Source organism: Melanerpes formicivorus, unplaced genomic scaffold (assembly GCF_026170545.1).
Source record: "Melanerpes formicivorus ecotype bairdi unplaced genomic scaffold, bMelFor1.0.p_v2 SCAF_56, whole genome shotgun sequence".
NCBI lineage: Eukaryota > Metazoa > Chordata > Aves > Piciformes > Picidae > Melanerpes > Melanerpes formicivorus.
In genome coordinates, this window is record NW_027142408.1 from 3604292 (window position 1) to 3619123 (window position 14832).

A 14832-nucleotide genomic window follows, 5' to 3' on the forward strand; every position below is an offset into this window, starting at 1 on the left:
AGATGATCTTGAAGGTCTCTTCCAACCTGGTCTGGTTTATTCTAAAAACAATAATTGCTTGCAAAGAAGCAAAGTACTGAGGTGATTAATATAATCTGAAATCAAATGCAGTGGATGAGCATGTACAAGTGCTGGCTTCTTTCACATACATTAGCAAATCAGTCATCTGAGGGGCAGATTTGGTTCAGACTTACTGCATTTGAAGCGTAGGGTGTCTTGACTTCAGTGGGCTTCACTGAAATGATTTCTGATGTACATCAGATGAAGTGATAACAGCCTGGTATAGATAGCATCAGATCTCTCTCTGTCTTTCTCTCACTGTCCTTGCAGGGCTTGCAGAATAAACCCATCTGCATCACGCTGTAGTCACTGAGGTTGTTTACCTTGTCCTCACACCAGATGCTAAATATCACAGTATAGAAACATCCTTGCCTATTTCTTTAGTATCTTGATCCTCATAGTCAAGTCTCATTTCCAAGTCAAAAGCTGATTTCAAGATGCATTTTAAAAATTATTTACATGTATTTTGTTCTTGGAATGTTTTGCATCTGCTGAAAACTTGCCATTAAAAAGAAAGCTTTCTGCTTGTTAAATGTATATATCGAAGCCTTTGAAAAGAGGTAATCCACAAGCAGGACAGCTAGGTCCTGTTAGACCTCACTGGTATTAAGAATAGTGTGTGCTGCCAAAAGTAAATCACTTTTTGGGTTGTCTTAAAGTCATGTGAGTGTTGTGTCTGAAGAGAGGTTCCTGGCAATGATTCTCACCTTGCAATTTGTTTCTTTGGATTCAAGAGCAAGGTTGTGTGTGTGTGTGCAAGCTCTGTTACTGCTCAGAGGCATTCTGATAGAGCAAATGGCAAAGGAAGGTTTTTAATGCTAATTGTAGTTTCTGAAGCTCTTGTTCATATTTACAGTCTTTGAATACTACTTTGGTTGGGTCTGGAATTGCTGCTACTGCAAGTTGTGGCAGAAGGAAGGAGAAGGTCCCTTCCCCCATGCCCTCAAGAAAGCCTGTGCACCTTCCCAACCAGCTGCACCAGCCTGTTAACACACGCACACAGACAGACACAAACTGTGTGCCTTGGTGACTTAGTCTACAGTCAGTGACTCCCCAAGCCTCTGCACCACATCTCTGTTCTCTTCTGGCAGTACAGAGGGCTACAGCCTTCGTCACGATTCATTTCTGAATCGCTTTATTATAACTGATGAGTGATGCTTCGCTCCAAACAGCTGTACTAGGCTGTTGACAATTGAAGTTTACATTTGTGCTGCCAGGAGGAATGAGCACAGACTGCATTTCAAACTTGGAACGTTCTCTGACTCAGAAGCTGCCGTGTGCCGTTTGTGACTGGTACAGTCCTTCACCCAAAGCTATTTTGTCTGATGATAAAACCATAAGTGTATGAAGCTTGCACATTTTTCATCTCTTTTATGACCTTATCTTTTGTGAGCGGCTTCTGTGAAGGTATCCTGACTATAGGAAGCACCTGGCAAACATATATGATATCTATGCTGTGATAAGCAGTTGTGAACAAGAAAGTAGATCTGTCAGTTCTGAACTGAGCATTGTTAGAAATACTTTGTTGATTTTGCTGATTGCAGAATACATTGTAGGGTGAGTAGCAGCTGCTATAACATTCCCTAGTCAAGGAAGTTCAGTGGTGATACCGTGCGAGACTTGCTGAAAGAGCCTAATGCTGATAGGAACAACGTGGATTCAAACAGCAGGGCTGGGAACTGCTACCCCATGTGCTGCTTTAGAATACTGCAACTGCTTGTGGTACAAGCTGATTAAGAACAAATTGGGAAGCCTTTAATTTGTTAAAAAGATTAAAGTGAAATTACTTGTTAATATTCCAGTCTCTTTTCCTACTTGTCAGTGTTGTCAGAGATGTCAGAGTTCTCCCTCTCATGTTTCTGGTACTGTCTTTTCTGCAGTCTTCAGATTTCCCTGACCAGCTCTAGCACCTTGCATTACAGTGGTTTAGTCTGTTCACTTGCATCTGTTGCATGAAAATTAGAATATTAAAAAATCACATGCAAAAGGCCATTGTTTTTGAAGAGCACCAGAAACAGTTCATGCTAGTAAGGAATGGTAAGGTCAAGTTGAAAATATTCACATCACAGTAGTGAAGTTGTTAGATTAAGGCTTCCCCCCAACCCGTAGTTAAGAGGTGTTTTGTCTGTTCAGCACTTCAATGTAAAGCAGATTTGGTTCACTGAACTTTAGCTGAGCAAAGATTGGTTTCTAGTCTAAGCTGTCTTTTTCAGAGAATGACTCATTTCAGCTATCTCAGGCATCCTCAAATAGCAGGAATTGCTGGGGAGGCTTCTCTCCTCTGTCTAGAAGCCACCTACATGAGTAGTCTTGACTAGCTTGACTTGCAGACATCTAAGGTTAGAGGAGATGAATTCTTCCCAAAGTACAAAGATAGATATATACACATACATATATATATATATAAAGTAAAAACAAATATATTAAAACATACATATATATATATGCCAAATAAAAAGAAATAGCTGAAAGCTCTGTAGGAAGACTGCAGGAAAGTTGGAGAGGGACTTTTCATCAGGGGGTCTAGCAACATGACTAGGGGGAATGGTTTGATGCTGAGGGAGAGTAGATTTAGACTGGATCTTATAGAAAGAAGTTCCTCAGTACAAGGGTGGTGAGAGTCTGGAATGGGTTGCCCAGATTGGTTGTAGATGCCACCTCCCTGGACATGTTTGAGGCCAGACTGGATGAGGCCTTGTGCAACCATGTCCAGCTTGAGCGTTGTCCCTGGCCCTGACAGGGATGTTGGAGTAGATGATATGTGAGGTGTCTTCAGTCTAAACCTTTCTACGATTCTCTTTGACTCCTGACTAAATGTACTGTCTGATAGTATAGATTCTTGGTCATATGAAGGGTTTTTTTCACAGGGAGATTGGTTCAGTGTGGAGGGAGGCTATGGGTAGCCGGAGAAATCCATGTCATGGTATTTCAGGTGTGTAGTGCATGGGTGTGGTGAAGAATAGAAAATACCAGGGGAAAGAATTAAAAATACTTGTAGATGCAACCCAAAGTTTTCCTTAATGTAAATTGTACACATTTTGTTCTGCTCCATTTGCACAGGACATGCATTAATTCATGAAAACTTCATTATGAGAACCACGTAACAGCCAGAAAGCAAGTTAATGAAAATTAAGCCATCTGCTAACATACATTTTCAAATCCTTTCCTCATTTCTCAAATGCTTAATTACTGTGTATACCTTAGCTGTAATTCTGCCCTTCTTTTGCCCTTCAGCCCAATCTTTTCACATAAGTTTCTCCTCCTCTTTCAACTCTAATAGTTTTGTTTGTTTGATATCTTGCTTGGCTGCATTGATTGAAAGAATGCTTAAATTTGCATACTAGCATCAGGTTTGCATATATTATAGCCTGGAAAAACTTCTGTATTGTGGAGCTAAAATTCACCACACTTAGGCACTAGCTGAAATAACTCTTACTGTTTCTGAATTTTGCTGCCTGTTTGCTTCAGTATAACAATTCCCTGCAAAGAACATTTAAAGAGATTGCTGTGGTGATTCTACAGCTTGAGTTAGAAACTCAGAATCGGAATTGCCCTTGCTCTGGAGTGCTGTCCAACATTTTGGAGAAGACTGGAGTTGATCTTGCCAGATTCGACCCTTGGAAAGCAGCACCTTGTGTCTCTCCAGTAAAAGGCAGTTTGTTGTAGCTGTAAGTAGCTACAAAAGTAGACATACGAAGGTTCTTGAGTCCACCAGAGGGGGAAGGAAAAAACAACCAACCAAACCCCAGAGCTCTGTTAGGTTGCTAAAAATAACTACAGAAATGCTGATTCAAAATTGGGCTTGGTTACAAAGAATTTCTAAAAGTATTTAGAAGGAACCTGGTAGTTTTTCCAGCGTGTGAGTATTGGGTGCTGGTAGGTGAGAAGCTCGCCCTGAGCTGCCAGTGTACACTTGCAGCTGAGAAAGCCAACTGTGTCCTGGGCTGCATCAAGAGAAGTGTGGAGGTGTTTCTGCCCCTCTACTCTGCTCTGGTGAGACCCCACCTGGAGTAGTGTCCAGTTCTGGAGCCCCTCTTACGGGAAGGGTCTGGAGTTGATGGAATGTGTCCAGAGAAGGGCCATGAGGATGAGCAGAGGGCTGGAGCTGCTCTCCTATGAGGAGAGACTGAAGGAGTTGGGGCTGTTCAGTCTGGAGAAGAGAAGGCTCCGAGGAGACCTTCTTGTGGCCTTCCAGTATCTGAAGGGGGCCTACAGAAAAGCTGGGGAGGGACTTTTTAGGGTGTCAGGGAGTGATAGCACTGGGGGGGATGGATCCAAGCTAGAGGAGGGGGGATTTAGATTAGATCTTAGGAAGAAGCTCTTCCCCATGAGGGTGGTGGGACACTAGATGAGGTTGCCCAGGGAGGTGATGGAAGCCACATCCCTAGGGGGGTTTTGAAGGCCAGGCTGGATGTGCTTGTGAGCAGCCTGCTGTAGTGTGAGGTGTCCCTGCCCATGGCAGAGGGGGTGGGACTGGCTGATCCTTGAGGTCCCTTTCAACCCTGACAATTCTGTGGTTCTGTGACTGTTTTCTGAAAGGTAACTGGAAACTGAGCTGAAGGATGTGAGCTTCAAATACCTGGGTGAAATCACACGGTGCCTTCAGCAGAAAAAAGTAGCCCAAATAGTCACTGTGTCTTTCAGCTTGACGTATAGCTGTATACACTGCACCAGGTGCTTAGCACTGTGTATATAAGGAACTCTATTTTGTTATCAAAGTCTGGAGTGAATACAGGAATGTCTTTGTCTGAGGAGGAGTTTACCAGGCTCTTAGCCTATGAAAACTAGTTTGTTTTATGAGTGCCAGGAAGAGTGTGTTATTACAAGATGTTTCTTCTGCATGCAAAGTTACTGCTTCATAGTGTTTGTATATAATCATGTACTTGAAAACTCTGGGTCACAATCTTATCTGGTATAAATATAGCTCCAGTGATAACATATGGGGATCTGGCATGGCCTGTTGTAATCACATTTCTTTACCTATGTTGCTAATAAAAGCTTTTGTTATCATGAGTGGGGAAAAAATGACAAGTTACTACTTAATTGTTGTGCTTTTTGCTCCTTCTTGTTGTCCTATTGTCAAAGCAATGACCAGCCTGACTTAGAGGTTCAGAAATAGGCAGTATTTGTTTCATAGTGGTGTCACTTCCCTCTGGGACCCAGGGGTTGTTTTAAGAAAATTGCTTCAAGAAAAAAGCAAACCATAGTTCAGTCCTGTTTGAGCAGTGTACTTCGTTGTTTAGACTTGATTATGCCCCCCCTCCCATTGTTCATAGGCTCTTCCTCTGCAAGAGTTTTGTGGATTGATTAGTTAAAAACCCGCGAGTGCACTAGTGCACTGGCCTGGAAAAGCCCCTGGAGATGGCTTGTAACACATTACTGTAGCCAGGCTGTGCTGTGACCCTCACTGCCAAGGCAATTTTTCATAGTGGTGATTTCAAAGTCTTTTCACAGAATGTTAGGGGCCAGAAGGGACCTTAAAAGCTCATCCAGAGCAGGATCACCTCTACCAGTTCACACAGGAGCACATCCAGGCAGGTTTTGAATACCTCTAGAGAGGGAGACTCTGCAACCCCCCTGGGCAGCCTGTTCCAGGGCTCTGCCACCCTCACAGTGAAAAAACTTTTCCTCCTGTTTCCATGGAACTTCTATGCCTCAGCTTCCACCACTGCCCCTTGTCCTGTCATTGAGCATCAATGAGCAGAGCCTGACTCCATCCTCTTGGCGCTCACCCTGCCAACATGAATGAGGCCACCTCTCAGGCTCCTCCTCTCCAAGCTACAGAGCCCTCAGCTCCCTCATCCTCTCCTCATAAGGAAGATGTTCCACTCCCTTAATCACTCTTGTGGCTCTGTGCTGGACTCGCAAGCAGTTCCCTGAGGTCCTTCTTGAACTGAGGGGTCTAGAACTGGACACTATGTATATGCAGCCTCGCCAGGACGGAGTGTAGGGGGAGGAGAACCTCTCTTGTCATACAAGCCACACCTTGGAATGACATTGGCCTTGGCCACAAGAGCACATTGCTGGCTCCTGGTCATCCTTCTGTCCACTAGAACCTTCAGGTCCCTTTCTCCTCCAGTGTTCTCCAGCAGGTCAGCCCCCAGGCTATACTACTTCATGGGGTTATTCTTTCCTAGGTGCAAGACTCCACACTTGCCCTTCATGTTGGCATAGAACTTACCTAGAATGTGTGTTTAACTGGAATGGCTGCACTTTCAGTAAGGAGTTGTTCAGATAACAATTACATGGTTATCCCTAAACATTTAACATTCCCATGACTTGCCATGTGTCTCACACACAGCCTTGTAGTGCAGACCTGCTGAAGCAGACAGTTGTTCTCAGGTATTTCTGGGTGGTGTAAACTCCTACATTTGTCAGAACTGTTGTGTTTCTTGCGATAAATCTTGATAGGGAGAAAATGATTATAGGGACTTGCTGGTACATTAGGACCTTTAGAGGGAAATGTCTTAAATCCTAGAATACCCCAGAGTAGCCTGAGCAGCCAGAATGCTCAGTGGACCATCCTCTTGTCCTGTCCTTAATCCCCAACGCATCAGAAGTGGTTAAGTGTCACTGGCAGAAAAGGCAGAACTGCAAGCATATGTTGCTGGCGAGTAAGGAGCTGATTTCTTCCTCTCCTTTGTGCATACAGACTTACTGAGTGCTTGAGCACTGCCTCACATAATGAGCTACAAGTTGTCATTTTTTTAACTTTTTCCTTCTTTTCAGCAGTATGGAGTAAACACTGATCCCTAAGCTTTGTCCCTCCACAGAGCTGCAAGGCTTGGCTGTTTGGCGCTTGTTGGAAGCACAGATGTATGTGTCTAATACTCGGAGTTTTCCCCCTACTCTGTTTATAGATGTGCATATGTTTTCACTTCCACATGTAAGCAGTTGTTTGGGTATTGTAGGAGCTCTGCCTGAAAGCCACTGCTGAAATATGTCAGTACTGTGTTTCTTTGATTATTTTTTCAGGCAGTGAAGAAGCCATCCAGGAGGCAGCAGAAGCTGATGGCGATGCAAGGTCAGAGAAACCAGGGCAGCTTGCTGTGGAGACTGAAGATTGGGATGGGCCAGGTAGGAAAAAGCAGCTGAAAGCCAAGAGAAATTTCTTAACCAGGTTCCAGTATTTTAAAATACTATTAATTTAGTGTCTGTGTTATGCTTTGCATTGATTTTTAGTGAGCTATTTATTTTATGACCCTTTGGAGTCCAGGAGATTGATGGGTAAGTACAAAGATAAAATTCCTGAGAAAAATTGGGTTTGACTATACCCTTTTGTAGATTGCTCAGTATAAAATGCTTTACATGCCTGCTTGATACAAAAGCAAAAGCTGCTGCATAGAGTTTTAGGATTAAAATGTATCATGGGTTGTTCCATGGCTGTATTGAGGTGGAAGCTGTTCTGCTGTTCTCTGAGGCCGTCAGACCAGACCCACGCCTGTCTCTCTCCTCATGCTTTTTGCCTACATTCAGCAACGTGGTGAACACATCAAATAGGTATGGTACCTACTGATGTTCTCAGGGGATTTACTTGTTCAATACAAAAAAAAAGTCATACCTGGATGTTGATTTCAGTTGAAAGTGAAATTGTAGACTGCAGTCAATGCAGTGTTTAAACTTCACATTAAAACACTGATTCGTGGTAATATTTTGTACTGTGCACAGTGAAGAGGATGCAAGCATAACATTGCTGAGATACAAGATGTGATGGTGACATGGGAGTACTTTCCAAGCAGCTGTTCAGTATCAATGTTTAAAGCCTCTGTTGGTGCTGCAAAAGTACCTGGGGAAAAGGTGCAAATGGTATTTTTCAATCAGGTAATTCTGCAGTTGAATTCAGTGCAGTGTGTTCATGGGTATGGACTCTGGAGTGGACCTTAAAAATCCATTCTATTGACTGTTTTAATAGTGCCTTTGGAAACTACTCATCAGAAGCCAAATATACTCTCAGAATAGCTGCCTCACTTATGGAGATTTTCCCTGAAGAGGATGAGCACATCGGAGAAGAGCTCCAGAAGCTTTCTATCAATAATTTATAATGCAATAATAATATTTCATTAGAAAAATTCTTATATTTCAATCACATTTTCATCCTTGCTTGATTTTGCAAATTACTGTATGCTCATCATGAAGAGGAGAGCAAAACTAATGGTAATTCTCTGAAAGTCAATTCCTGAAAGTAGCTGGAAAATACAATGCAAACACAAAGGAAGACATAGTCTATCTAATTACGATGATGTCACTGAAATGTTGTTAATGGTAATACAGAATTAAGTTGATATTCCATAGGCAGCACTGTGATGTTATATGGAAACAACATTCAGTATTGTAATACTGTCCAGCACATGTAAAATAACACAAAGGACGTTCCTGAATGTAGCAGAATGGCCTTTTCCAGCTTCATACTGAAGTCAGTCAGTGCTGAACATATGGCTGGGCTTTAATTTAATGATAAAGAAGCTGTTTGTAATCAGCAGGTTTTTGTTGCTCTTTAGTTGTAGTGCATTTCAGCGTGGCTCAATATTGGAGGAGGTTGCTGCTTTATATCCAAGCTACCTGACAAAGTTTCAGAGATGTCTTTTATGGCAGTATGGAGTAAAACCAGTATCACTTATTTTGTTGGGAAGGAATTTCAGTTAAGCAGTGAGGGATGTGTATTTCCTGTAGCTTTTATTGGTAGCTTTGACATGGGAGAAGATGGAAATCTAAGCTGAATGTGGGAAAGTTCCTTTTGCCTTCAGAAAACTGATGACTACCCACACAAACTAAACAGCTCTATTTTACTTAAATACTTCTTCTTTACAAGCATATAATCTGTGTGAAGAAAGAAATGGCTACATCCCACATGCCATACTCTCCATCATGCATGGTTTCTGGAATGGATTTGGGTATGTATTGATACAGAAAAAGAAACAATCAACAGAAGATTATTTTTGACCATGCAGTACAAAAATAACTTTATTCAGCCATTTGAACAGGACCAGAGCATGAAATATTTTGCTTATTGAGGAGCACATTTCAGCACAGAGTGAATGGAACCACTGCAAACTTCAACAGCCTGCCCAGCTCCTAGGAGAGGTGCTGCTTCAAAGAGCAGGTCATCATACATTCTTTGTTATCTGTTCTGTCTCTGGTCACCTTATTGAGGTGGAGCTTTCTCAGGATCCCAAAATGACTGTGTCCTGCATGATACAAGTTGTTGTCAGCTGCTAATGTGAACTGTGACAACTCAAGGATTCGTGGTAGAGGTGTTTTGTTGTTTTGATTTTTGTGGTTTGTTTTTTCTTCAGTGCTAAGGGAACATATTGTTATTTTTCAGAGCCAGTACATGCCAAGAATTGAAGTTCTGAGAGTTACTCATTAGCAGCAACTTAGTCACAAATGAGTCAAAATTAAGCTTCTGCCATGATTCACAGTTGTGCTTGTTTGAAAATTTGCATTGTTGAATGGCTTGTGTGCATTTCCAAGCCTTTGCAGCCAGAATATTCTTGTGAAGAAATTCAAAGTTCAGATGTGCTGTAGCTTCCAAGAGTTTCTGCTGAGGCAGTCTTTCAGACCACAGCCTCGTGACCTCCACTGGCCATCAAGAAATTGCAAAGATAATGCCTAGTTTGTGCAGTCACTTTGAGTGTTACCTGAATGTTTTGTAAACCATCCTCACTTTCATCATTTGTGTCCTCATTTCAAACAAAATAAAATCTTTATAATGAGAAGACTGCTCTGAAATAAAGGAAACTGAACTCAGAAGATTGTACAAACACACAGTAAAGCACCTGGTCCTTTTGCCATTATAGCCACCAGCAAAAAGGGAAGGAAAGGGTCTTCAAGACTGGTCTTAACCAAATTTATGTGAAAATACTTAACTTTAAAACATGGAAGCAGAGATGATTTTACAGCCTTAACTATACTGTTTGCTATTGGATGCCTTGCTGCATGTAGATATAGCCTCTATATTACTGTTAGTATATCGGTGTGTGTGAGGCCAGGGATCAGTGTTTCGAAACATAACGATCAGCAGACTGTCTTCTGCAGGCCGTCAATCACATAAGAGAGTAGGAGTCATCTTCTCACTGCTCTGTGGAAAAGTGTGCAGGTCAAGGGAGGATCTCCTCCCGCTCTACTCAGCCCTAGTAAGAGCACATCTGCAATGCTGTGTATGGTCCTGGGCTCCTCAGTTCAAGAGGGACAGGATACTACTGGAGAGAGTTCAACAGAGAGCTGGGAGGTTGATTAAGGGACTGGAGCATCTCTCTTAGGAGGAAAGACTGAAAGACCTGAATAACTTGACATGTTAGCTGCAGCAAAATTTTAGCTTCAGTATTATGAAGTTATGTGTTTGTGAGAAGGTGATAAAGTTTTGCACAACGGGCAGTATGCCTGAAAAATCCTGGGGCTTAGTGAACCAAGGCTGAGCCCACAAGATGGACTTGTGGCTAAAGCATGTGTTTGGATTCTCAAATTACTTTACTTGTCTCCACAGCAGTCGTCTTTGATGCTGAATAAAGGTTCTATCTCTTGCCTTCACTCTTCAAGAACCTTACATTCAAAACAGGTTTTGAGAAGAGCCACTGGAATGTTGAAAGAACTGGTATTAAGTCTAGGTCCTTTTCCTATCTATTTTATCAAAGAAAATATTAAAGGACAGCCTGATTACAAACTACTTCAAGTTCAGAGTGAAAATCTGATAACTATGGGTACCTCTTCCTAGTAAAAGTATCAGAAGATGAAATGGATGTTAAAACTCTGCTATTCCAGACACAAAGAAGAGATTTTAGTGCTTAAAAACCTTAATTGTTGCAGCCTTTTGTGAAAAGTCATTTATCTGTCATTAGAAGTACTTGCAGCCAGGATAAGATACTGTCCAGGAGGTCGTGATCCAGTTCTGTGGCAAACAGTGAGATTTTAAAATGGAGTAGATTCTACTGGCGCAGAAGTTAGGCTGGCTGACCGTGGGCATTCCTGGCAACTGAGATGGAGTGAATAAATCAATACCCTGTGTAGTACTTGTGTAAATATTCTACTATGTGGATGCATTTATAGGCACTAGAAATTCTGCTCACCAGCAGCTATGCTAGGCATGGTAACTGCTTTGTGCTCTTCTAATTTGTGTGCTACTACTGTGTAGTGATAGAATAAACTCAGTAGAAGACACCCTGTATCTGTTCTGTGAGTAATGTACAAGGGAAACTTGTTCCATTTTAGACAGATGGGGCACAGTTTTCTACTTCTGACTAAGCCAGAAAAGGTTTTCAAAAGCTGCTCTGCCATCCTACTCTTTTGACTTTCTTCCCAGAGAGGCCCAATAACCAGTGAGTGTTTCAGCCGTTGGTGAAGTTGGATCTGCCTGGTAAGACAAAGAAATACTCTCTGTGGTAGGAGTTGGTGAACTCAGAATAGGGCAACCTGATCTAGTGGAAGCTGCCCCTGCCCTTGACAGTGGTGTTGCAACTGGATGAGCCTTGAGATCTCTTCCAAACCTGACAATTCTGTGATTTGCAAAGGTGAAAGTCTTGGTCCTGAGGAGGAATTGACACTCGCCCTCTCTCACTTCACATGCCTTTTCCCTGGGCGAGCTCTTCCTTTCAGAATTGTGAAGGAGCACAGCTTTCTTGCAAGTGAGCTGATTTTATGAGCCTTGAAAGGCAATCCCAGGAATTCTTTTGAAATGTATCTGAATTTTTCTCAGTGAGAAAATGTGATTTGTCCATGTCTCCAAAATGAAGGAATGAACCCAACCAGCCAACCAAAAGCGGTGGAAAATCAGAGCCTAAAACTCCTGTGGTAACGTAACCATATTTTGTTCATGTATTGTGCACACTCGTCTCCACGTAAAGCAGAAGTGTTGCCCAGGTGTAAAATTCTGTCTCCAGTAAATCAACATCTGCTGTGGATAATAGTAAAGCAGGATGAATTCACAGCTCACCTTACATCTCAGAAGACTCTTCAGAGCTCACATGCATGTGTCAGAGAACTGCTGAAAACAGTACAAAGGGCAGCTAGAGATGGCACCACGTAGTTTCTTTTAATTGCTGTTCCAGGGTGGTATTTTTCTTGAAGTGTATCAGAAAGTTGAAGAAAAATAGTAAACAGAAAATGAACCAGTGTCTTAAAGTATGATTTATTGAACTGTGTTTAATAAAAGATAGAACCAGGCTTTCAGGGCAGTTCTGGGGTGTTGCTCTAATGAGCTGTGGATCAGCAAGGTTCTAGTGACCATCCGATACGGCAGCTTCTGAAGAGATTTCCTGTAACCATTGGTAAGAATCCCTGTGAATAGGTAGTGACTGATGGGGTTCCTCTGCATTATTTAGTAATACCATAAACAGTTCAGTTTGCAAAGCAAAACACTGTAATATAGATTGGAAGGGTTAGAAGACTACTGCAAGGTGGAAACAGACATTAACTGTAGTCATTTCCATCCCTTTTTTACCTTTTCTTTCCTTTTTTTCTTTCCCTTCCTTTTTTTCCCCCCTTTTCAATTTTTTCCCCCTTTTCTTTTTTTCTTTCTTTCTCTTTAAACTACTCCTAAGAAGGAGTTGGAGATTACTGTCCTGATTTTGTTTCCTTTTTTGATTGGGGAAATGTGGTAGATAGAAGATCTTGGAAATGCTATTTGATGTAAATTAACAAAAATCCATGCAACGTAGTTAACTATAGATATAGGCTGACAGTAAGAAGAATACTGGGAAGAAGCAGAGGAAATCATAGAAGGACTGTGTGTTACTCTGACAGTGAATCGGTATTATCTCTGCTATCAGATAATGCAGTTATCATTAATTTTCACATTTGCATTTCAATCTTTGGAAGGAAATGACTCTTGCCGGATGAAGATAAGAGCTCTGTACCACTATAATGAACCATCATTTTATCCCCATGCTTTGTATCTGTATGAAAATGAGGCTGGGTGGTGGTGTGGTATGTGCGGTGGGGGTAGGGGGGGTCATGGAAACGTTATAACCAAGTGTCAAAAATCACTGCAGACTTTGGGAGCCCTTTATGAGACAAGAGGCAGGCTAAATAAATCTTCTGTAGTGAAGTGGATATTGGATTAAAAGCAGAGAGCCAGGCTGCTGTACTGGGGAGCTGGGAGGGGATCTGAGAGGAGCATGGGAGGATTTATGTGGGTCTTCATGCGGCTTCCATTACTGGTTTGGAATTGGGAGGAGGCCATGCGGACGCAGGACAGCAAAGGCGATGGTGTAATAGTTGTCTTTTGACGCTTGAATACTGTTAAGGTAGCTGAAGTCTGCCAGTGGACCGCTGTATTCGTGGTCTGGATATTGATAGTGGAGCTGCTTCAAAAGGTTACCACATCTGTGTGTTACATGCAGGACAGCCAGTAATTTGCAGTCTGGTATACAGAGCTGATCTAAGTCTTCAGGGACTGTAATGTTCCCAATCCTTTTCCATGCATAGCCCAGATTTTGTGTTGATTACCTGAAATTCCATCTGCAGAACTCTGCAAGGCCTCATTCCATTTTAGGTCTGATTGAGTAAAACCATTGTTCCCTAAGCATTCTTTCACTATACTCAACTCATTTGGCCTTTATGATGGGTTGGTACCTATAGATTACAGACTTCATCCATACATCATTGGGACTCACTGCCAGATGTCTGCTAAAAGCATAAACTCTTATCATAGTATCATGGTATCAGTCAGGGTTGGAAGGGACCACAAGGATCATCTACTTCCAACCCCCCTGCCATCGGCAGGGACACCCCACACTAGATCAGGCTGGACAGAGCCTCGTCCAGCCTGGTCTTAAACAGCTCCAGGGATGGGGCCTCAAGGACCTCTTGAGGTTTGTACATCTCCCACCCCCCATTTTTTGGTAATAAAAGCTGAGTTTCTTATAGCATCAAATGATTGTAAGAACTGCTATTTAAAAGGGGTTATTGTAAAAAGCCATTCTTAGTGTATGACCTGGAACCCCTCAGAGGAACACCAGGATATCCATCTTCCTGGGATGAGCAGGGATTGACCAAACAATCTGCTGGCTGTATCAGCTACTTCCTCCTGCAGACCTTACTCGGGGCTTCAGCTCTCTGTTCTTACGTGGTCATGAGCACATTCCTGTCAGTTAGTGTGAAGATGGAGAATTACTCCTTTGTTAGTAAACTCAGTCATGGCAGAAGCTGAGCAGTATGTATTTGGAAGGTGTTAAAATGGTCCCTGGCAGGACTTCATCGGAGGCCAGTTGACACACTGCCCAGGTAGACCCCAAGGTGCAGGGGTTAAAGCTTTGCAGGGAGCACTCTCCAGAGAGAGCTTGTGTGCAGGCACCTATTTGAAGGTAGCTTGTGTGCAGGCACCTATTTAAAAGCTAAGGAAATCTCAGCACATAAATCTGACCCTGTTTGGCCTCAGTTCCCAGAAATGTTCCTTGGCAGAGGTGTTTAACGCTCCTGTATGTTTAGCAGACACGCGTAGTTCAGAAGCTGGCTGTTCTTCGTGGCAGTTCATCTTGGTGGTGGACTGCTCTCTGCTGGGCCTGAATGGTGGGAGGATGGCTGTGTAGACTCAGAGCAGCCAAACCTTTGCTGTCACCTTTCCCACGTGCAGTTTTGGCTTCTGTGGGAAACAGACTGTTGTGTGACTTAGAAATCATGGGAGAGATGTTAATTTATGGTCACACCTGCCAAAATGATGCCCAGAAACAGTGGTCAGCAAGGCTTTAAGAAAAAATGGAGATGTCATTGAGCTAAAATCATGTGAATGAGGAACAGTTCCTCCTAAAATCACATGAAAAGGCAGTTCTAAATTTTGGA

General features: G+C 42.5%; 1 protein-coding gene across 1 annotated transcript in view; it reads left to right on the forward strand.

The window, feature by feature from the left end:
- Positions 1-14832, forward strand: part of ZFPM2 (zinc finger protein, FOG family member 2) — a 301378-nt gene that overhangs the window by 66552 nt on the left and 219994 nt on the right. The window contains exon 3 of the mRNA XM_068161271.1: positions 7036-7137. Within this exon, the coding sequence (XP_068017372.1) occupies positions 7036-7137 (102 nt within the window). The remainder of the gene's footprint in view (positions 1-7035; positions 7138-14832) is intronic.